Source organism: Macrotis lagotis, chromosome 1 (genome assembly GCF_037893015.1).
Source record: "Macrotis lagotis isolate mMagLag1 chromosome 1, bilby.v1.9.chrom.fasta, whole genome shotgun sequence".
NCBI lineage: Eukaryota > Metazoa > Chordata > Mammalia > Peramelemorphia > Peramelidae > Macrotis > Macrotis lagotis.
The window spans coordinates 776601493-776627029 of record NC_133658.1 but is presented as its reverse complement, the minus strand read 5'-3'; the positions used below and the strand labels follow the sequence as shown (position 1 = coordinate 776627029).

Genomic DNA, 25537 nt, shown 5'->3' with positions numbered 1-25537 from the left:
TGCACTCTATGAGGAAGGCAGAATGTGGAAGCAGCTCAAAGGAAACATGACATACAAAAGTTTAGAGTACCCATCCCACATGTTCACATGGACAAATTGTGCCCAAACTGTGGTAGAGCATGAGCTCATATTGGTATGATCAGCCACAGTAGGTAGGATATACTGTCATTTGTCTCAAACATAATGTTATCATTTTGGTCTTCACTGATAAAACCCAAAATGATACATAAATTTCCTTGTTAAGTTTTGAAATTCCTTCACAATTGGGCCCTAAATCTGTATTTCTAGCCTTGTTGTACATTACTCCTCCAGTTTCACACTTTGCAATTTTGCCAAACTTATGTTCTTTCAGTTCCTTACCTGTAGACATCCATCTCCTAAAACAACCCCCTACCATATTTAATGGCCTCCCCATCTGACTGGAATGTTCGCCCTTCTTTATCTCCATCTCACAGAATTGGTTTAATTCTTTAAGACATTGATCTCCATAAAGTCTTTCCTGATTCTCCCAACTGTTAGATATTCTTGTACACAACTAATTTTTATATGTTAATATTTATGAAATATATATTTATACTACACATACTTTACACTGATTTCTTCTTTTGCCCATTAGAATCTAAACTCCTCAAGAGTAGGTAGTTTTTATTCTTTGTACTTCTATCTCCAGAGCCCAGACTATGCCTAACACAGAAGATGGTGCTTGTCCTTCATTCTCAAAAAAGACAATGACAGCAGGAAATTGATGCTATGACAAGCACATGAACTGGATTTGAGTGAGGGGATGCTGTGCTAAGTCACCAGCCTCACTTTCTCCTCCAGAGCCATCTGGATCCAATGACCAGATATGAATCAGGATGACTGAAGAAAACACTGGATGCAAAGCAGTCAGGGTTAAATGACTTGCCCAAAGTCACACAGATATTAAATGTCTGATACTGAATGTGAACTCAGATCCTCTTGATTTTAGGGCCAGAGTCCTATCCATTGAACCATCTAGCTGCTCCTCCAGTAGTCCTTAATACTTGTTGAATGATTGTGATCAAGAGAGAAGGAACTTGTATAAAAGAATAATTTCAGGTGTAAACTGCCAGAGAATGAGAAGCAGATAAACATAAGTGGAGGAGTTAGTCATGCTAAGGAGAAGAAACTCTTTTTCAGAGATTAGAGATGCTGTCTGAGAATATAAAAGAATGAAACTCCTAAATTTCTTCAAAGACAACCAGATACAGTTCCCTGAAACTCCTAAATTTCTTCAAAGACAACCAGATACAGTTCCCTTTGTGTCCACACAATTTAAAGGGGGAAATCTAAGTAAACTGTCTAAAAGCATACAAGTTTTTTTTTTTCTTGAAAAGATAACCCAGGGAGGTTCAGAAGATAGAGCACTGGCCCTGGAGTCAAGGGGACCTGAATTCAAATCTGACCTCATGCACTTAATAATTTCCTAGCTGTGAGACCTTGGGCAAGTCACTTAATGCTAATGCCTTGCAAAACAACCCAATCCCCCCCCCCCCAAAAGATGTAGACATAAATGATGAAACCATAACTAAATAGGGAGAACAAAGAATAATCTCCTTCCTATGATGAAGGAAAGAATTTATGACCAAACAAGAAAGAACATTATAAAATATAAACTGGATAATTTTGATTACAATAATTTTTTAAAATTGCACAAGGCCAGTGCAGCTAATTTTGGAAAGAAAGCAGAAAGTCGAGAAACAATTTTACAGCAAGTGTTTCTTCTAAAGATCTAATTTCTCAACAATATAGTGAAAGGAATTAAATTTATAAAAATACAAGTAATCCCTCAACTGATAAATAATCAAAGGATATGAACTGGAAGTTTTCAGACAAAGAAATTGAAATTGTCTATAGTCATTTGAAAAAATGCTCTAAATCACTACTGATTAGAGAAATGTAAATTAAGACAACTCTGAGTTATCACCCTCATACATATCACATTAGTTAAAATCACAGAAAGGGAAAATGATAAATGTTGCAGAAGATTTGGAAAAATTGGAACATTAATACATTACTAGTGGAGTCATAAAGTGATCCAATCAATTTGGAGTGTAGTTTGGAACTATATCCAATGTGCAATCAAACTGTGTATTCCCTTTGATTCAGCAATACCACTACAAGGTCTGTATCTCAAAGAGATGATAAAAAAAGAGAAAAAAACTACCTGTACAAAAATGTTTATAGCAGTTCTTTTTGTGTAGCAAAGAACTGAAAATTGAGGGAATGCACATCAATTGGGGAATGGCTGAACTGTGAAACATGACTGTAATAGAATACTATTGTTCTATAAGAAATGATGAGCAGGTAGATTTCAGAGAAACATGGAGATTTACTTGAACTTATTGATGCTGAGTGAAGTTAGCAGAACCAAGAAAACATTGCACACAGTAACAGCACCACTGTGCAGTGGTCAACTATGACTGACTTAGCTTGCCTCAGCAATATCATGATACAAGACAATTCCAAAGACTCATGATGGAAAATGTTATCCACATCCAAAGAAGGATGGAGATCAAAGCACAATATTTTCACTTTTAATAGGTTTTTTTTTGCTTTTTTGTGAATTTTTCCTTTTGTTATTTCTTCTTTCATAACATGACTAGTGTGGAAATATGCTTACATGATTATACATGTAAAAGTTATATCAGACTCTGTGTCATCTTGAAGACAAGGGATGAGAGGAAGGTAAAGAAAAAATTTGAAACTCAAAATCTTATAAAAATGAATTCTGGAAAGCATCTTTTCACGTAATTGGAAAAACTAAAATATTACCAAAAATTGCAGGGAATAATTCCATTAAAAAAAAAGAAAAAAATGAGGATTCCAATAGGTTGAACAATAATTCCACTGCTAAAAGACACTATCATTTTTAACTATTTAAAAGTTATTGTATATTACCAATATCAGCACTGCTAATAAGAGGAATGAAAAAAATCTTTTTTGGCAAATTTGCACATATTTTCTTTAGTCCTTGTCAAATTATCAAAATGTTTAGGTAATGAGAAAAGCTCTCTATACTGATGCTTGATCTTTGATTAAAGTAGAGGTTTCCCAAATTCTACATTGGTCTATGAAGTAGACAACCAGCAGTTAGTATAAAAATGATGTTGCCTGGTCTAAAAACAAGTTAAGATATTTCTGTCTTGCATCATTTATGTTATCTAATAGGAAAGCAGGGCTAAACTTCTCAATGTTTACTATACTTCAACATGCTGACACAGCCTTTCAATTATGAGAGTAAAATAACTAAGTCAATTGAGTATTCAGAAATAGTAAATAAAACAGAAAATCAAAAGAATACTTACCTGATCAAGGGAAACTTGAAGTTTATGAGATTCTTTAAGTGATTCTTGAATAAGTGCACTGCTTGCTTTAGTCTGATTCAAAGACTCAATCAAATCTTTATTTTCCAATATATTGCCTTGGGATGTAGCAAGTGTCTATATTAAAAGTCAAAGTGAAATGTCATGAACATAGATTCTCATTTAAATGACAGAATAAGTTTCAATTTGATGTTTTATACCATATTCATTTTATTTTTTGTTAGTATCCTCCATATTCAATTCTATGAAGGGATCGTGTATTGATCAAAACCCTAAAACTACCAATTTGTCTAATGAATTAAGTGCATCATCAATTTTTTTTTCTTTCCAGTAAATAACAGAAGTTCTTTAACATCAAGGATCAAGTCTTTTTTTAGTTTCTTTTTTTTAACAAGCCAATGGGGTTAAAGTGACTTGCCCAAGGTTACACAGCTAGGTAATTATTAAGTGTCTGAGATAGGATTTGAACTTAGGTCCTCCTGAATCCAATTCATTGCACCACCTAGCTACCCCAGATCAAGTCTTAAATTATTTGAACCTCCCATACTTTCTAGTATGTATGGGAGTGTTGAGTAGATAAGTTAAAATACTAATTACTAACTTTTAAACAATGCTGAAATAAGCAAAATTAAGTCAAAAGAAATTATGAAAAGCAAAAATCACCATTACTACTATCATATCAAAAAAGGAAAAAACTGCAAAAGGTAAAGTTACTTAAATTTTCAAGTCAAATATTTAAATTTTACCTCTAAAAGTGATTCTTCAAGTTTAGCTAGCTGTATTTTTTTATCTTCTTCCTGTTGTAATAATTTTGTTTTTTGCTCTTCCAAATCTGGTTTCTCATGCTGAATAGTTAAAGCCAAAAGCTTAAAAATAAAAAAAAAAAAGATTTATTAAACAAGTGTTTCCTCAAATATAACCTATATTTTATTTACCAAATATTAAAAAAGATTTCTAAAAACATACTACTTTGTTTCTCATAATACACAAAAAGGAGTTGTTTAAAAGGGAGAGAATATATAGTATTGAAATGTATTTTAACCACTAGATTAGAACTATTAAAATATCACTTAGGTCATCCTCAATCACTATAGTGTTGCTCCTATAATATTTATTTTCATTATAATATTACAATGAAGCAAAACAGCAACATAAAATGGTGGGCATTCATTTTCTTAAGTTGATAACAAATATTGAGATGATGCCAAAAAAAATAACCACAAAGGGACCATCCTTACAATAGTCCCTTCACTTAGTTTTTGATACACAAATACTAACTAGAAGCACCATTTCTGCAGCATATTTTGTATAACTCTTTGGCATAGAAAAAAAAGCAATTTAGTGAATTAATTTTGAAAAACTTGGGAGTTACCTTCATAAACACACAATATACATATATATGTGCTGTTTATACAAAGATCAACAAACCATAAATGCTTATTTTGGAAATATGTATCACACTTGATTAGAAAAACATTTAATTTAAATAAAAACTGAAGTAAAATATAAAGCTCAACAAAATAGATATGAGCCATTAGACAAAATAAAGTTTTGGAAAAGAGGACTGTTATAAAGAGAGTTAAATAAGTAAAAAGGATAAAATTTAACAGCAATTAAAATGTCTCCCATATTAAGAAAAATAAAAAGAAAGAGAAAGATTAATATAACATTTAAGATGCAAAGTTTAGACATTAATATTCAAAAATATTTAAACTAGAATTCTACGCTGTAAATTATGACCATTTAGGAACTGAAAGTATCCTTGTGAGGCAGTACACAGTAAAAAAGAACAGTGACTATAATGCAGTCAACAAACATCAGAGAGAGGACTTGAATTTGGAACTTCTAAGTCCAGTGGTCCTCCCAATGTAATACATTTTCCAATGGGCTGACCAATAACTGGCCCAATTAATGGCATAAGAGAACAAATATAATGTAACATGGTTGGTCTAAAGAGAAGAAATTAGGAAATTAGGAAACTTTAGCTTCACTTAAATTACCTTTGAAAGTTTGTTAGAGATGAAAACTGACAGAGAACCAACATTTTTATTTGCATTTGTGAGTATAATGTGAATTTAAAACTACAAGTATAAATTAGCAAACAGTTGGCAAAATATTTGAAAACTCAGTATAAAAAATATATCCTTAACTATGTATATAAAGTATGAGTATATGCTAATCAAATATCTAAAGTCATTCTTTCAGAGTTTCCTAAAGTGGATGATTGGAGTATCCATACCTGTCCTCTTAATCCACTTCTTGTTGTTGTAAAGTTAACCTCTGTAACAATGGAAGCTGCATCAGGTGGAATAAAAGGATTTGGGTTTCGTGTTGAGAGAAATAGGCGGAATTCTTCATTATAATCAATAATTTTGTCACCTATTTGTACAACATAACGTGGACCTATTTGTTTTTAAAAAGACAAAAGGTTATTTCTTATTCTTTATTTTGCTAAAACAAATTATTATATAATACACAAGAATTAACAAATATATTTAGAACAATGATAAGTCACAGATTATTCCTATAGGTAACATCCAATAAAAAAATAAACTGAGAATCAGAACTCTACATTAGCTTGCATGGGTATGTGTGATAAAACTTTATGTTCAAATCTCAAAATTCACTGCAAGACTTGAAAATTTGGCAACATATTTATATATTACATTTCAAATTTTACAAAATACTTTTTATGAAAAACTTGAAGTTAACAATAATAATTATTATTTTAACAAATTAGAAAATGCAGGCTTAAAAAGGTTCTGTGATTTGCCTTAGGTTAAGAATGTAGGGATGGCTAGATGGCGCAGTGGATAGAGTACGGGCCCTGGAGTCGGGAGTACTTGAGTTCAAATCCAGCCTCAGACACTTAATAATTACCTAGCTGTGTGGCCTTGGGCAAGCCACTTAACCCCATTGCCTTGCCCCCCCCCCAAAAAAAAACCCTCAGAAAAAAAAAACATACTCATCTTAGAATGAGAGTTCCTTGAGAGCAAAAGGACTTTATTTGTATCATAGAACTTAGTACACTATACCATCCATAGTAAACCTTAGTATTTACTGACCTACTGAGATTTTGGGGTACTTGGGAAGCTGCAGGAGAGAAGAGATTAAGAGATTTGGCATTGTGGGAGTTAGATTGCAGAAGACCTTGCTGTTGCAATGTCCAAGTTGAAATTACATAAATAAATTAGTAGGGGATCTAGTAGGAATGGTTTTACACACTCTTTAAGTAGAATTGGAGAAGGATTATGGAAGTGACCAGAGGTTGGACTGGCCAAGGCACAATTGCAAGAAGTCAATGATACAGAAGATTCAAGAACAGAAGACAGTGTGAAGAACTAATTCATCATGAGATAAAAATTAAGATGTGATGACATACTCAGAGAAGATGTAATAAATTGGGAAAATTCTAGTGTAGAGGGATTAGTGTTCATAGTAAGGAAGAAGAGTAGGATTAGGAAGAGAAAAAAACTTTGTAGATCTTGGACATGGAAATACAATGGCTGCAGTTGATGAAACTTTCATGGATATAACCATACCTATATACAGCTGTGATGGAATATAATGAATATAATGAGAAACTGAGAAGTTCTGGTATTTTTATAGAACATTAAAATGTATACTAAAGCTCTCTAAAATCAGAATAAAAATTGATGGGAGACAGAAACTGTTAGCCAAGTCATGAACTTGTTGAGAAAGATGGGAGAATGTCCTAGAGTATATGGTCACTAGCATCTGGATTGAGTGACACACCGAAACTGCACTAATATCAAAGAGGGTCCTGAATGATGGAGCTATAATGAAAGTCTGGAAGTAGCAATGAGGAGCAAGGAGTATTCTAATTGGACTACTAAAACCAGGGAATCAGGGAACTAAAAAAGCAATGGATCATTATGGGAAAGTTAGTCAAAGGACTGAATGAGTGTTAGAAGATGGAAGGAGAAAGAGACAATGTAGTTTAAAATAAAATGCTATTTCTTAATTATGGAGCAAGAAATTCAGAGGGCTCAATTCAAGGAGTGGGAAAATAGAGGGGATGAGTTGAAATATATGGGAATAAAGAAAAAAAAGATAGTTGGATTAAGGGAGAAAACTTTCTTCTTGGATAGTTAGGAGTTTAATATCACTGGGATAGGAAAAATATGAGAAAAAATAGTATGGAAATCATTGGAGAATTAGTACAGGAAGGGGATTATTGGATGGGAAAAGATTCACTAATGAAAGTGAGCAGTAACAGGGTTCAAGCCTAGTCCTCAAAGCTAGTCATCAACAGCCTGCTAGTGGAAGATACATCAAAGTATTACATTACAAAAAAAATAATTGAAATATTAAAATTAAAATGGATTTCTTACTCATTTTCAAATTTAAAATTTTTCATCTTAATTTTGGCAACTTTTATTTGTATTGCTCTATTGTACATATGATTTTTTCTAGATCTGAAATTTATTGGAAGCCAATTATATTACACTGTCATTTTGATCATTTTGCCATGAAACAACATTAAACTATATCTATTATTGACATGTTTGAGGTGAAAAGAAATCAGTATTATGTTTTCTTTACAGAATGACTTTGGCTTCTTAAAAATAACAGATAAAAGAGGCAAACAGTGTTAAGTTTCACTGTGAAAATATGAAATAAAAGTTTGCTACCTCCTGAAACAAACAGATTTAAAAAAGAAAATAGAAAGAATACATTTATGAACACAGATTCTATAGCTCAAATAAATATGACTTCTCTCCTGGTCAGAAATACAAATTATCCAAGTCCTAATAAAAAATATTCTGCAATTATCAACATGAAAAACTTTCCCAAAATTTATAATTAAATTTCTTTTTTAAGACTAGGTGTTACAAATTGTTCTTTATAAAAAAATAAAGTAGAGGATGAAGGCATCCTTCTATTATTTTATATATTTCTTTTCATTAAAAAGCAAAAATTATTCCAAAATGATTAGGTTCTATGACTAGAAGTAAAAGAAGGATAAAATAATGATTATTTCTGAACAGAAGTAATCCAAGGAAATTATTAAGAATTTACCTTGTGCAACAAGATCTTTCCTCAACAGTGGATATAGAACAGGTTCTACTCCATCCATCTCCTGTATAATAAGTGTCTTTCCAAATCTTACTGCCAACTCAAGAGCAGTGATAAAGTTATTGTCCTGGGTAAATAAAAGATAAAAATGTTATTTCAATATTATATTAATATTCCCAATAGTTGTATCTTTGTTATTTGTAAAATAAATATTTAAATGTTCATTGTTATAACTGCTCATTTTTTTATTCATGTGTACCTTTAATTATCCCCCTCTTCTCCTTGCAACAGAGTTCCATCTTTTTAACAGTAGCATTCTTTGGCTAATGCCATATGGGTACAAGTCATAAAATAAAGAATGGAATTTTGAGGAGCCTATGAAATATATGATGGAATCTAACAATTTATCAATGGGAATTTGCTTGAGAGAAGCTATGCTGTTCTGGAATAAGGAAGTGCTATACTGAGTGCTATACTACCTTTGACACTTATTGCATACAAGTTACTAAATTAATGTCTTGAGATTCACATAACTCTCTAAGTTTTATCTACTCCTATACATTGGAATTGATCTGCAACAGTGAGAAGAGCTTCCAGATCCTTAATGTCAAAGAAGACTGAAATACAGATGGGTTTGTTTAGCATTTAGACTAGAAAGCATAGACTATTCTATAAATGAGCTTTCAAGTTGCTACAGAGAGGTAACATGGAGTAATAAGAGACTATGTAATAAGACAGAATGAAAGACAATCAAGAAATTGTAGTTCTTTATCATCTCAGTTCTGCCACTAAATAACCATGTGAGCTATTCAAGTCCCTTCATCACACTCTATGGATTACTTTTCTCACTTGAAAAGTTCAAAAATTTGACAGTGAAAAGGGAATGGAGAGGAAACAGAGGAAATCCTCATTCAGCCAGTACTTAGCACCTTTACAAATATGACATATAAAAGTGACAACAATCCTGTGAGTGGGTTTTGTGATTATCCTCATTTTATAACTAAGGAATCTGAGACAGACCAGATATGAAGTGACAGAGGTTAACTGTCAAACAGTAAATTTCTGAGGATGGATTTGAACTTAGGTCTTCTTGACTCTAGTCCCAGTGTTCTATCCACTTACCACCTACTTATTCTTAAGGGATTTAAATGTAATAAGTAACAGAAAACACTTACCTGTTGGTTAATAATTTCTAAACGTGATTCTTTTAAATGTATCTTTAACCATTCTGTTGCCTGGGAAGAAGGATCTATTAGAAATGGGCAAACTCGACTCTGGTCAAGAAACAAAAGCAAAGAAAAAATATAAATACATTTTTTCAAAATTTCAAAAAATTTTGAAAATTATAAATAGGAAATTCAGATATCTAAGAAGTTTCAGAAGTCCTCAAAAATGCTGAGCTATGGAAAGTAATAAGCCAAAGGGTACACAGACTAAAATATAAATTTTACCTACTTCCCAAGAACAGGGCAAAAATTTGAACAGTATCACTTCAGATTGCTTGGAAAGTGCAATAACTAATTAACATTAGCAATCTTCAAATAAAATTTGTTAGTGGACAAAGGAACTGTGCAAAAACTGAATTCAAAAGTCTTCAAATGATCTTATATGCTTCAACCAAAAACAAATGAAAACAGAATTCTAGTACTATTCTATTCAAATTGGGCCCATTTAAAATGTATTTGAAAAACATGAAAAAAACTTTCTCTAATTTCACATTAGAGAATGAGTGATTTAAGTATGCCAGATACATATTATATAATAGTTAACTAACAAAGAAAAATAAATTTACCATTAAAAATTTGCCAATAAAATAAAGTGAAGGTACCTGACAGGTTCCTTCACATGGTGAATAATAATTCACTCAAATTGCCTTCCTGAAGCTTTAACTTGTAATTACTCCAACATAAATGTTAGTTTTTTTAATACAAGCATTTTAACTCTGTAATGCTATGGTGCTATAGTATATTTTAACTAGTTTCATACTAATATTAAATAATAGGTTAACAAGTCTACCACATCTTTGATTAAACTCAAAAGAAACTAGAATTAAATAAAAACAAAAACATTCTTACCCATGATTTCAAAGCAATGATCTAAATGCAGTAAAACAAAAATAAAGATTATTTATATAACAAAGAAAACATTTTCAACATTTCATATAGTACTTACAAGTTTATGCCTAAAAGATCTATTTGATTTAAAAGGCATTTACTTCCCCTTATTCTGACTCCCTTTTCCTCCCACTTCATCAGAGCCATTCTTATTCTTTCAAAATTAAGTTCCACTCTTACAATGTCTATATTTTAAAATTAATTGTAGGATTTTAGAAAAATTATACAGTTATGTATTTTCAGTCAGTATTTCCTTTGTATTATCTCAGGTTTCTACAGCATGATTAAACACCTAATTTTTGATATGAACTTTTAGTGACAGCAACAACCAAACTTGGGTTTTTTTGTTACAGGATTATTAGAGATAGCTTTGTATACTGTAAAAAGAAAATCTGGTCAATTTAACAAATTTCCTAAAAAACATTAAGCTGAATAATTGTAAATAAATTATGTGAAGACATTTCCAGTAATAAAAATTAGATATATTACATAAATACAATTAAAATAATTAAAATAAATCTTTACAAAGTTATTTATAGTCTCATCAAGAAAAATAATTCAAATTACAAGGTTATATGTTCTCAGAAATTAAATAATAAAGGCAAATATTCCATTTCTTAGTAAATAACACTTTCTACAGATTAAGCTCTTGTATATTTTGATATGGGATAACAAGGGAGTATATAAAAATATTTCTTAAAATTGCAATTTAATTTAAGGAATTGTACAGAAAAAACATAAAGAGTACATAATTTTCTAGTCTGAATGATGATGAAGAGAAATATTTATGCAAGCTAAAGAGGAATCAAAATCAAAATATACTTTAAATTTATTTAGAATTTAAGTCACTATAAGCTACTGCCAACTCTTTTTTTGATCTTTCTTTCTTTCTTTCTCTTAATCTCTCCTATAGTTTTAAACTTAGGGGGCAATAGAGGCCAAAAAAGCAGATATAAGAAAGAGAAAAAGAAAGCATAGATCAACACTGGGAAATTGAAAAATACATTTGGAAGAAGACAATCCAGGAAATTATTTCAGAGCATAACTTACCTATCTAGATGAAACAAAAGAGCAATCAATGAAAAATATTTTAAGATAGGGTCATCTTAATGTTCTATATGGGGTTTAAAAATACCAAGAATTTTAGTATTTTCAAAAAAATTTTCATTTGGCAAACAATGAATTAGAAAATTTAGATAATATGTAAAAAAATCATCATTATAAATGTTAGTTGCCAGAATTTTCATTGTTCTTTTTGGCAAGATCCCAAAATTTGGCTACTCTCATCTGCCTGCTTAAGGAAGGAAAAGTGTATAAAAAAAAAGTGGAACTGCAATTAGAGATTTAAAAAAAGGCAATCTGACATTAATAGATGACACAATAGAAGACATACAGGAGCTATTGTGCAACAAAATGTTTTACCTTTCAATTTATTTGAAAATTCAAATTTTAATCTTTAATTATCAATATGATAAAATCATTTAGATTTATTCATTTAATAATTTAAAAGTATAGCACTGGCCCTGGAGTCAGGAGTACCTGAGTTCAAATCCAGCTTCAGACACACAATAATTACCTAGTTGTGTGGCCTTGGGCAAGCCACTTAACCTCATTGCCTTGCAAAAACTAAAAAAAAAATAAAATAAAATAAAACAATAATAATTTAAAAGTATTATCAAAAATAAATGTTTAGAGGGGCAGCTAGGTGGCACAATGGATAGAGCACTAGCCTTGCAGTCAGGAGTACCTGAGTTCAAATCCAGCCTCAGACACTTAATAATTACCTAGCTGTATGGCCATGGGCAAGCCATTTAACCCCATTTGCCTTGCAAAAAAAAAAAACCCTAAAAAAATAAAAAAAATGTTTAGAAAAAAGTTGTTTTTGTGATTAACATACACTTGCAAGTTATTTTCTTTATTTAATAGTTTCATATTTATATTCTTTATTTCTTCACTTCCATGAGAGGTTTGTGAGGTGACTATATGCTGAAACATTAACAATGAAATCATAAACTCTAAAGAAAAATTGGCTGTAAGAAGGGAAAATGACCTACAATAACAGGGTACTAAAAAGATACTTATAAAGAAAAAAATAAATAAATACCTGCAAGATAACAAGAGCATTTTCTATTGAAAGATCATCTGAAGGTAGTCCTTCACTTTTCCAAATTAATTGTTCACTCTCAGTACAAAGAAACCTTCTTAAATCAAATTCTGGAAAGTAAAAAGGATCAATCATAAATCATGAAACTTGCCTCATCCTACGATTAAGAAGATTATATAGCAACCATTAAATGCAGAAATAAAAAAGTTCTAATAATATAACTACTTATTGATCAAATAATAAGGCAAAGATATTAAAAATATAAAATATATTTTTGAATCTGCATTTTGAAGCTCAGAAGAGCAAAAAAGGAATCATATAAATTAAGATTGTAAGTCCATATCTACAAAACATTTTTATTCTCAAAAAAAATCTAAGCATAGTTATCAACTATTTCTTGAAATACAATCCCAAACTTAAATATAGAAAGTAGGTTTACATTTGCCATTAAGTCTAAATGTTACATAAAAAAATGTAATATTTGAATTGCTTAAGAGTATTTAATAATATAGCAATTCTAATATTGATATGATGCATTAAGGTTTGCAAAGTGCTTAATATATGCCATCTCATTTCATCCACACAATTATGCTTTTGCCAAGATACAATAGGTACAACAAAAAACTAATCAACTAGCATTTATTAAAATCCTATCTGTCAAGGAGTGCTCAGTAAGGATACTATAAAGATAAAAGGACACAGTCCTCGCCCTCAAAGGGCTTACATTCTATAAGAGCTGGCTACATGTCATTAATAATGACATAAACATAAATACCAAGCAATTTGAGGGAGGATATCTTAGTAACTAATGGGAATGGGGTGGGTGGGAGATCCTCTTGTACAAAAAAAATGAGAAGAAAAACAGGGATGCTAGTGTCAATGTATAGCAGAGTATATGGGTTAAGACATTGTAATTTATTCTATAAGTTATAGAAAGATACTGGAATTCACTGAATAATGGAGGTGTGGTCAGATCTGTGTTAAAGGAGATCAGTCTAACAAATAAGTGAACACTGTACTGGAATGAAAAGAGAACTGTAGCAAGAAGATCAACCAGCATGTTATTGTAATCATAGAGGTGTAAGATTGCAAGAGTTGTGACAATGTCAGCAAGTTCTGAGCCTAGATGACTAAAAGAATCATGATATCCTTAATACTAATTTATTTTATTTTAGGTTTTTCTTTTTTCTTTTTTTGTAAGCTTTTTATTCATTTTAAACTAAAGTACTAAATGAGAAAAAAAAGAACATTTCCATGTACAAAGTAGAACATGAGAGGATTCTAAATAAAACAAATTTCCATTTCACAAGAACTTACATAATAAATCCTCTATTTTCAAACCAAAAGAAGTTTCCCTGATCATAGTGTGTGAGATTAAAAATATATGCATATATTGTTAATAGATATGCATAAATATTTACTAAACTTAGTATTAATATGAAGTTGGCATAAAAGCATACTCCTAATTGGAAGTTCTTTGGAAATTGACCAAATAAATTATCAAAATTAGCTGATGTTATTCCTTTTTTTGGTTTATTTATTTTAGATCATTACAATAATCTTGTTGTGAAAGTAACCATAAACCCTCCTCCCCACCAAAAAAAATAGAGAAATCTCAAGAATAGTGAGAGAGAAAGAAAAGCATACTTCAGTTTGTGTTCAAATTCCAATGGCTCTGTCTCTGGGATGAGTTGCCTTCTTTATCATAAGTCCACCAGAGAAATTGCTTCACTATTTTTCCCACAGTTGCTATTACTAGCTGTATTTCCCTCCACTCTATTTCTCCCTGCTCTCATTTATTCTATTTTCTCTCTCTCTCCTTTCACCCCAACCCTGCTCATTAGTGTGTTGTATCTGAGTACCCTCACCCATGATGTTTCCTTTCTTCTATCACCTACTCTCCCCTTTCCTCCCCCATTCCCCCTTATCCCATTTCTTTCCACTCATTTGTCTCTAGGGTAAGATAGTTTTCTATATCCTATTAAATGTGTATTTCCTCTCTGAGCCATTTCTACTAAGAATGAAGGCTCACTCATTCCCCCTCATCTTCCCCCATTCCACTCCATTGCAAAAGTTTTTTCTTGATTTTTTATGTAAAATATCTTAGCCTCTTCTTCCTCTCCTTTCCCTTCCTCACAGTACTTTCCTTTATCACCCATTGATTCCATCTTATTACTATATTATACCATTATACCTGTACCTTGTCTATGCATATATATGCACCTTCTAATTGATCTTATAAATGAGAAAGTTCATAGAGTTATCAGTATCTTCTTCCCATGCAGGAATGCAAGCGGATCAACATCATTAAGTTCCTCATGGTTAGTCCTTCTCATCCACCCCCTCTATGGTTCACCTGAGTCCTGTACTTGGAGATCAAACTTTCTGTTCAGCTCTGGCTGTTTCAAAAGGAGAGTTCCAAAGTCCCCTGTTTCACTGAAAGTCCATCTTTTCTCCTGAAAGATGATGTTCAGTTTTGCTGGATAGTAGATTCTTGCTGTAAATCAAGATCTTTTGCCTTCTGGAATACTATATTCTAAACCTTACAAGTCCTTAATGTATACGTTGCCAAATCCTGTGTAATCCTGACTACAGAGCCACGGTAGTTGAATTGCTTGTTTTGGGAAGCTTTCAGTATTTTCCCATTGACTTGGGAGTTTTGAGATTTGGTTATAATATTCCTGGAAGTTTTTTCTTTTGGGAATCTCTTTTAGGAGATGATTGGTGAATTCCCTCAATTTCTATTTTACCCTCCACTTCTAGGATCTCAGGGCAATTTTGCTGCATTATTTCTTGAAAAAGGAAGTCTAGGCTCTTTCTGGTCACGAATTTCATGTAGCCCAATAATTTTTAAAATGTCTCTTCTGGATCTGTTTTCCAGGTCAGCTGTTTTTCCAATGAGAAATTTCACATTTTCTTTCATTTTTGGTGCTTTTGGTATAGTTTTATTTCTTTCCGATTTCTTGAAAAGTCATTGGCTTCCTTTAGTTCTGTTCTACATTTGAAGGAGTTATTTTCTTCAGGGAGTTTTTTTGTCCCCATTTCCAACTGGCCAGTTCTGCATTTGAAGGCATTCTTCTCCTCATTTGCCTTTTTGTGTTGCTTTTTTCCATTTGACCTAAACTTGTTTTTAACATTTTATTTTCTTCAGTATTTTTTTCTATTTCTTTCACCAAGATGCTGACTTGGTTTTCATGATTCATCTGCATTGCTCTTATTCCTCCTCCCAATTTTTCCTTTATCTCCCTTAACTACTTTTCAAAATGTTTTTGAGCTCATCCATAGCCTGAGTCCACTTTCTATTTCTATTGGAGTTTTTAGATACAAAAGCTTCAACTCTGCCATTTTCTGAGTATGTCTTTTGATCCTCCAGTGGACCAAAGTAATTTTCAATGGTCAGATGCTTCTTTTTCTGTTGCTATTCATTTTTTCAGCCTGTGACTGATTTACTGCATCCAAGGCTTTGGGGGTTTTATGGGACACCCCACAGGGACCTTAATTCCTCCAAGGTCTTATGAGAGCCTCTGACTGTTCTCTTGCCTGTGCTTTGATATGTGGATGACCACAGGCTCTCCCCTCTTCCCTGGAGCTGTGAGGAGAGTCCCTGCTCAGCTATTGTAGTATTGGGAGCCCAGACTGTGATCTGGACCTGAGCGAGTGTTGGGGATAAAGCAGAGGCCTGCATCAGGGAGAGCAGAAACCTCTGCAGTCTCCCCCAACCCCCTTACTATCTATGGGCTAGGTGCTCTGAAAGTGCTGGGTGGCTTCCCCATTTCTGCTGCAGTTTCTCACTGCAGGGGTGCTCTAAGCCCAGTGCTCCATGCTCACTGTGGTGCTGCAGAGTTCTCTTACCACCCGTTCAGGCTGGCCCCAGTGTTTCCTGGGCCAAGAGGTCTGGAAACCACTCCCTCTGCCACAGACCCAAGCACCCACAGGGACTCAGGCACCCCATGAGCTGTTCCTAGAAGGATAAAGCTGGTTTGCTCTGGCCTGTTTACACTGCACTGGCTGTGGCTGCACTGTGGCTCTTTCCAATCCTTGGCCCAGTGAAACAAACCTTTCCTGCAGATCTTCTAAGTGGGAAATTATATCACTCAGTATTTCTGTGGGTTCTGTCCATCTAAATATTGGCTAGATTCATAATTTGATGACTTTTGGAGTTTTATGGGGAATGAGTTTCCAGGAATTCCTGCCTTCACACTGCCATCTTGGTTCCACCCCCAAAATTAATTTATTGTTGTTAAGTGGTTATCAGGCTCTGTTTTCCACCTGATGTTTTCTCAGCAAAGATACTGGAGGAATTTGGCATTTCTTCTTCCAGGTCATTTTACAGATGGAAACAACTAAGGTAAACAGGATCAAATGACTTGCTCAGGGTCACAGCTAGAAAGGATGCACTAATAGGGAAGTTAGAAAGAAGGAAGGGTGTAGGGGAGAAATATGAAGTGGAGCCAAGATGGTGACAAGAGAGGATCATCTCTTAGGTGCTCTCTCTTAAAACTTATAAACTAAGGACTCTAACTAAATTTTTGAGAGACAGAACCCATAGAGGGATCCAGTGAGGCAGTTCTCCAATCCAAGGTAACCTGGAAAAGAGCAAAAAGGCTCCGTTCCATGGGGTTGGAGGGGGTGGCCCACCAGAGCAAAGGAACTTCAGCCAACTGGAGGTAACACCAGGGCACTGGGAGCCACATCACAGTAGCAAGGGCAGTTTCCTGATCTACACTCTGAGAAGCACCAGGCACAATTTGAGGGATCAGTGGCGGGGACAGCTCAGCCAGAAAGAGCATGTGAAGCCCAGCCCTCAGGGCACATAGCAAGCAGCATGGCCACAGCAGCCCAGATCTAGGAACCAGAAGCAGAAACAGGTAAGCAGGAGCCCCCAGCGCATGAGTGCTGAACCTAGGGAGGGGAGTGGAGAGAGACTGCTGAGCCCTGTCTTCTGTCTCTGGAACAAGACTCTGGGGTTCTGACCACATTCAGATCCTGATTGCAGTCTAGGCCCTCCATAGAACAGCAGCCCCCCACAACCTCAGCCCCATGGCAGAGCGATGCACTCATGATCATTAACAGACCAGGAGGGAAGACAGAGCCTCATACACGGAGATCCTTGTAGGGGGTGTATCCCAATAATACTCAAAAGCTCAGGAAGCACCACAAAACCAGGATCAGGCTGGGGAAATGAGTAAGCAGAGAAAAAAGAGGAACATCAATGAGAAATATTTTGCCTGTGATCCCAAGAAGGATCAAAACACTCAATCTGAAGATGAGGAAGCACAAGCTCCTGCATCTTAAGACTCCAAGAAAAACAGAAATTGGGTTCAGGCTATGACAGAGTTCAAAAAAGACTTTGAAAATCAAGTGAGGGAGGTAGAAGAAAAATTGGGAAAAGAAATGAAGAGAGATGCAGGAAAAACATGAAATCCAAAAAATGCTGAAGAAAATAACATGTTAAAAACTAGCATAGGTCAAATGGATGAAACAGTTCAAAAAGTTATTGAGGAGAAGAATGCTTTAAAAAGCAGAATTGGCCAGATGGAAAAAGAGATAAAAAGTTTTCTAAGGAAAACAAATCCTTCAGACAAAGAATGGAACTGAGGGAGGTTGCTGATTTTATGAGAAATCAGGAAGCAATACTTCAAAACCAAAAGAATGAAAAATTAGAAGAAAAGGTGAAACATCTCACTGAACAAACAACTGATATGGAAAACAGATTTAGGAAAGATAATGTAAAAATTATTGGAATATGTGAAAGTCATGATCAGGAAAATAGCCTTGACATTATTTTCAAAGAATTACTACAGGAAAATTGCCCTGATATCCTAGAAGGAGAGGACAAAATAGAAATTGAGAGAATCCACTGATCTCCGCGAGAAAGAGATTAAAAAAAAAAACCCCAAGAATATTATATCCAAGTTCCAGAACTCCCAAGTCAAAGAGAAAATATTACAAGCAGCCAGAAGGACACAATTCAAATATCGTGGAGCTGCAGTCAGGATCACAAAGGACTTAGCAGCAACTAAATTAAAAGCTTGTAGGGCTTGGAATATAATAATCTGGAAGGCAAAAGAGCTTAGAATGCAACTGAGAATCAACTACCCAGCAAAACTGAATGTCCTCTTCCAGGGGAAAAAAGATGGACTTTCAATTAACCAGGGGAATTTCAAATGTTCCTGTTGGAATGGCCAGAGTTGAACAGAAAGTTTGATCTTCAAGTACAGGACTCAGGTGAAACATAGAGATTGGAGGAGGAGGGGAAAATATGAGGGATTTAATGATGATAAACTACATGTATTTCTGTATAAAAAAAATGATACTGATAATACTCAAATGAACCTTCTCATTTACTAGAGCAGGTAGAAGGAGCTTTTAGATGAAGCATAGGAGAAAGCTGAATTTGAAGATATAATGTGTTATAAAAATGGAGTCAATAGATAAAAGGGAAATGTAATGGGAGAAAGACAAAGGAGAAGAGGAATAGGCTAAGATATTTCATATAACATTTTTCTTTATTACAATGAGCTACTGCAATGATATGGAAGGGGGGAAGGAAAGGCGGAATGAGGGAATCTTCGCTCTCATCAGTGGTAGCTAGGAGAGGAAACAGCATATATACTCAATGGGGTATAGACATCTGGAATAAGAAGGAAAGAAGGAGGACGGGGGAAGGGGGGATGTGAGTGATGGAGGAGAAGATAGACCATGGGGAAAGAGTGGTCAGATATAACACATTTTCTTTTTTACTTCTTGCAAGGGGCTGGGATTGGATGGCCTGTCTGCGACCATAGGGCCAGGTAGATGCTGGGCCTAAGGGGTGGTATGGGGGCTCAGGGCCTCTTGGCCCCAGGGCCAGGGATCTGTCTGCTGCATCACTCAGCTACCCTACAGCAGAATCAGTGAAAGGAGAGAGAAAATAGAGTACATGGTGGTGGAGAATTACGAATGGAGGGAGTTGTGATCAGCAATAGCAACAGTGGAAAAATATGGAAGGAACTTTTGTGATGGACTTATCATAAAGAATGTGATCCACCTGCTACAGAGCTGGTGGTGTTGGAACACAGGCTGAAGCACATTTTTTATTATTATTATTTTTGGGGGGGGGGCTGCAGGGTAAATGGGGCTGGGTGCCCTGCCTGGAGTCGCACAGCTGGGTGATTGCTGGGTGTCTGAAGCCGGGTTTGGACCCTGGTGCTCCTGGCTCAAGGGCCAGTGCTCTTCTGCCACCCGGCCACCCCTACTATTATTATTTCTATTTTATTTTATTTTGGGTCTTTTTTGTTTTTGTTTTTTGCAGGGAAATGGGGTTGGGGTGGCTTGCATGGGATCACACAGCTGGGTGATTGTTGGGTGTATGGGGGCTAGATTTGGGCTTGGGTGATCCTAGCTCCAGGGCCGGTGCTCTGTGCACTGCATCACCTGGCCATACCTACAATTATTATTATTTTTTTTAATTTTATTTTTAAGTTTTTTCTCTCCCCTTATTTTATAACTCATGCATATTTCAGTTTTGTTAATATTGAGTTTAAGAGACTATGGGATATTTGTTCAAAATGCTCAATAGGGAAGTTAAAGATGACAGACTGGAAGCTGGCAGAAAAGTGGGTAAATCTGAGAATCATAATCAGGCATATGATAGGCTCCATAGGAGCCAATGAGATCACCAACTGAAATAATATACAAAGAAAACAGAAGAGGATCCAGGATTCTGTGGGATAATGACAGTTAAATGGGTGATATCAGGGTGAAGATCTAGACAGAACCTAGAAAGAAGAGAGTGACTGACAGGAGGACTAAGAAAATTCAATTAGATTTGGCAATTAAGAGATAATTGGTAACTTTGAACAAGTGATATTGATTTTATGATGAGCTCAACAGTCAGATTAAAAACAGTTAAGATTTAGAAGATATGAATTATAGACATCTCTTATAGATGTCTTTTCAAGGAGTTTAGTCACAAAAGTATGATACATACATACATACATGGGGCGGCTAGGTGGCACAGTGGATAAAACACCGGCCCTGGCATCAGGAGGGCCTGGGTTCAAATCCGACCTCAGACATTTAAATGATTACCTAGCTTTGTGGCCTTGGGCAAGCCACTTAACCCCATTTGCCTTACCAAAAAAAAACATACATACATACATACATATCTATACACACATGTGTATAGAGTCAATAGCTGAATGGATCAAATGAGTATTTTTGAGGATAGGAAAAGATAATAAAGATCAAAGATAGTAGGAAGAAGATAGTAATTAGGGAGAGACTGAAGATAAGTGAGAGATCCAGAATGGATAGAGGAGGAAAACTGTTAAGAAGATACATAGAATATATGCATAGTGGTTTACCTTGGCAAAGAGAAGGGTCACTTCTTCATGTCATTCAGGGATGAAGGAGAAAAATGGCAGAAGGCATTTGAGTGATATGAGATGAGAGGAGGGATAGGGGGGAGCTCTTGATAAAGGAACTAAATTTTCCAGTAAACATAAAGCAAAGATATCTGCTGAAGATAGAAGGGGAAAGAATGAAGGGCTTGAGAAGGGCTGCCAAGGTTTGTAAGATCTACCATGAAGAGGTCGTGAAAATGCATTGCAGTAATGAGGATCCATCTGATTCTATAATAAATATGCAGCAGATTCAGTCAGCACTGTTTTTGTTTTCCTCCAGTTTTGTTTAGCAACATATGACTAGAAACAAAGGCAGCAGATGGTGGATACCATCTAAAGCTGATGTTGTGCAAGGTAATTTTTTTTGACAGTTAAAGAGGGAGGAATTTGAAAGGAGAGGACAAGGGCAGCTAGGTGACTCAGTGAATAGTGCAATGGCCCTGGAGTCAGGAGACCTGAGTTCAACTCTGACCTCAGACACTTAAAAAACTTCATAGCTATATGACCTCAGGCAAATCATTTAACCCCATTTCCTTTCAAAAACCTCAAAAACAAAACAAAAATAAAGGAGAAGACAAGAAAGAAGTGTTCTCCAAAGGGTCAAATTAGAGAAGAGGGTACCCAAGTAGCCACTACAGGGGAAAAAGAACTGAGGGATTGAGAGACTGGAAATCCTAGTTTGGGGTTAAAAGGTATAGGTAGAAATGGAATGACAATTAATTGTAATCAAATAAAGATATTTCTGAGTTCGTGCATATGGAAGTGTTGTATGCAAGAAGATGAGGGAGAACATTCCAAGATCAAAAGTATGACCATCTTTGTATTTAGTTGAAGTAGGCTGGAGGAATGGATCATGTGAAATTAATAAATTAAGGAATTATATGATTAGTTCTTAAGGATGTAGATATAAAGTGAATGACAAAAGAAAAAAAGTTACTCAGAATTAGTGTAGAGGCAGAACCAGAAAGTAGAAATGAAGAATAAGTAGGATTCCATCACTGAGTTAAGACCAAGGAGGCTGTGTCATCAAGAGTGAGTCAAAAAATAGAAAGAGTGGAAAAGAAAAAAATCTAACATGAAAGCACATGTGTTGCCCACAGAACAGGAATTCTGGAGAGCACAGTGTAAGGAATAGGTAACTTGAGAGTGCGACATAGGTTGGTAGGTATGGTAGGCTTTAAAAAACCATTTAATGACTGAATTATTTATTTTCACACACACACACACACACACACACACACACACGCACACACACACATATATATCATATATAGCCGTAATTAAGAAGTGAGATGATGAGAGTCTGCGCTTACAGACGCAATGTCAGAGAAGAAAATGAGGTATACTTAAGAAATGTTGAAAAAGTAAAATCAGCAGACCTTGGAAATAGATTAGATATGGAGGTTGAGACAAAGTTAAGGAGCTCAAATTTAACTCCTATTTGGCCAAACCTGAGGGGACTGGTGTTAGTTACCCTCTACAGCAGGGATGGGGAACCTCCATATAAGGTCCACACAATCTTTTGGTTTGGCACTACTATGGCAACCACAGGTAGGCCTCAAAACTCAATATATCAAGGAGCTTTTGGGGAGGGAGGTGAATTAATAAAATGTTTGACCAAATATCAAAGGCTAATTTTTAAGTTGATGATTTTATATGGTCCATAAATGATGTTATAAATATCCAAACAGCCTTTGGCAGAAAAAAAGTTGTCCATTCCGGCTATGTAATAATAGTGAAATTGGGGAGGTGGGGGAGTTGTTTAGGAGGAAAGCTAATAAGTTCCATTTTGGAGCTCAAGTAATACTGTTATTCCTGTATCCTCAAAGCTGAAGACCAGGCTAGAGACTTGATTAGATGGCCTTTCTCCCTCCTAAAAGAGAGGAGTTTAGCACTCAATGGAGTACTCTTCTCTTCTTCCAAAAGAAAGCAGGAGACAAGACAAAAGTGCGAATTTTCAGGATTGAATGGCATTTTCTCAATGTGGTTCCCCTTTCCCCTTAGCTTACTATAATGGATTGGAGCAAGGGAGTGATATGATCATTTTCACTAAGAATATTACTTTGATAGTTGTTTGGAGGATGTACTAAAGAGCAAAGAGAACTGAAGTTGGAAAAACAACCTTGTAAACGTCTATGTAAGAAGTGAGAAAGGTGTGAATTAATATGATGGCACATAAATAAAAAGGGAAAATATGTTGATTATGTTTTGAAAGTAGAATTGACAAGATTTAAGAACTTACTGAACATATTGGCTGAGCAAGACTTATGAATCAAGGACAATTTCCAAGATGCAAACCTGTGTAAAAATCAGGATGATGGAAGCCACAATAGAAATTCAGAAATAGAATGGATTTTAGAGAAAAGCTAATGAGTTCTGTTTGGACGTTTTTGAGTTTTATGTGCCTACAGGATATCCAGGATGAAAAAGTCAAATAGGTAGCTGATGATATAAGAATAATATTTAATAGAGATTAAGGCTCGACTAAGATCTGGAAATGATCTCCGTAAAGATAATTAAATCCATGGTTCATCAAGAGAAAGACACAAGAAGAGGATGCATAAAGGTGCTTTCTGATTCACTCAGTTAAAAGCAGACAGATGATTAAATAGAAAAGGAGATTAAAAAGCAAAGATCTTACAGGTAAAGACAAAAATGATGAAATGCTCTCAATTCAATATTATAGGATTTCATAAATGACATGCCATACAATGTGAATTCATATATATAATTGAAAGGGAACAAAAATGTAATAATTTTTTTAAAGTACAAAAGATATTAAAAGATCAATAATTTTTTTCACAGGTAATTTTTTTAACTTTAAAGAAAGCCAAAAGCTTACTTTCAAGACCAGCTGCCTTTGTCCATTCATCCAAACTTGCTTTTCTCTGACCTTCAGGAGCAGCAGAAAGATATGTAATAAATGCAGCAGCCAGTTGAGCCCTTTTGGGAAGTGTAGCCAATTCTTCTGTTATCTCTGCAACCTGGAAAAATATTCATTATAGATAAAAATCATACTAATATTTATAAATAAGAAAAAACTAATTTTCACAATTTTTCATGAGTCATCATGGCCAGAGGTCTCACATCCTACTATCTAGTCTGCTATAATAATGTACATTTAGTTCTGTTGGTAGTTCTATTAAGTAATATATATTATTTTGCTAAGAAGTATTATTTATAATTGACTAAGTGTGATTAGTTGATGGAAAAAGCTAATGAATACAATTCAGAAAGAATTTTATGATTATAAACACTTCACACATACATATAAATATATAAATTTGTGTGTGCTTATGCTACATATGTCATACACTGTTTTAGTTGAAGTATAACTTATCATAAAAAAGGAAAACCAATTACATAGACTACTATAGTTTTATGGTAAACATGCTTGTTTAAAATGAAATCTCATTAGGTTACATGGCCATTCCAAAGGAGGTGGGAAAGGGACCTTTTAGTATTTCCAAGATTCCTTGAAGTCATAAACCTGGTTAATCCTTCCAAAGAAGCAAATTACAATCAATCCAGACAATCTCTTCAGAACAACTGATAATCATGCCCTCCTAAGAACCATCTACAAGGGGCCCATGAAATGTACAGCAGGATTCTTCCTCTTCTCATTATGTATGTATGTATGTATGTATGTATGTATGTATGTACCAGTTAACCCTGTGATTGGTCAAGGCAGTTAGGAGATGAAATGGATAGACTATTGGGCCTGGACTCAAGAAGACCTGAATTCAAATCCATCCTCAGACACTTAGTTTCATGACTGGGCAAATCACTCCACTTGATTTAGTTTCCAAATCTGCAAAAATGGGGATAACAACAGAACTTATTTCCTAGTGTTGTTGTGAGGATTAAATGAGATTTAGGATAGCACCTGATCATAGTAAACATTATATAAATGTCAGTTATTAGTTGGTATAGGCCATTGATTATCCCTTATTCCTGTGACCTGACCAGTTCACTTTCTCTAACAGTCAGGATCCCTCAATGGCCTAAATATTGTGCTAAATTCAGCAAAGACTTCTTTTACCTAATCCAACAGTTTTTTAAATTCTCTAATCTGTGTTCTTTAAAGTAATTTCTACTTCTTCAAGCAGTACATAGGAGACAGTGTTAATCTACATTCATTGCTCCTATTGTCATTAATTAACAAAATATTTTGCAGAAGTCTTAATTTTTGTTACTTGTTACTTTTGTTACTTGTCTTCATATCACTTTCATCATTAAAGGTTCTTAGAATAATTTGATTTATGTGAACTCCCTGAATTTTCTTTAAACTTCTTCCTCTACCATATTTCATAAGTTCTATTACCATTCTTCTCTGCAAAATTTTACAAATGAGTTTATATTGAGAACAACATTATCCTAGAATGCTTTAGCAAGATGAAGTATTGTATGGCTGATGTGGTTTCTATACTCTTGGGCTTCTTCTCTTTGACTGATTCACACTGGCTAACCTTCTAAAGAAAATATTATCAATCAACTAACAAAAATTGGTGGCATTAACTATGTGCCAGACACTATGATAAGGGC

General features: G+C 34.5%; 1 protein-coding gene across 2 annotated transcripts in view; it reads right to left on the bottom strand.

The window, feature by feature from the left end:
• DYNC2H1 (dynein cytoplasmic 2 heavy chain 1) overlaps positions 1-25537 on the bottom strand; it is a 225007-nt gene that overhangs the window by 13065 nt on the left and 186405 nt on the right. For both annotated transcript variants that reach the window (XM_074216567.1, XM_074216568.1), the window contains 8 exons: positions 23835-23976; positions 12606-12715; positions 10463-10483; positions 9563-9661; positions 8391-8514; positions 5587-5750; positions 4094-4213; positions 3330-3464 (listed from right to left, as the gene is read on the bottom strand). In XM_074216567.1, the coding sequence (XP_074072668.1) occupies positions 3330-3464; positions 4094-4213; positions 5587-5750; positions 8391-8514; positions 9563-9661; positions 10463-10483; positions 12606-12715; positions 23835-23976 (915 nt within the window). The remainder of the gene's footprint in view (positions 1-3329; positions 3465-4093; positions 4214-5586; positions 5751-8390; positions 8515-9562; positions 9662-10462; positions 10484-12605; positions 12716-23834; positions 23977-25537) is intronic.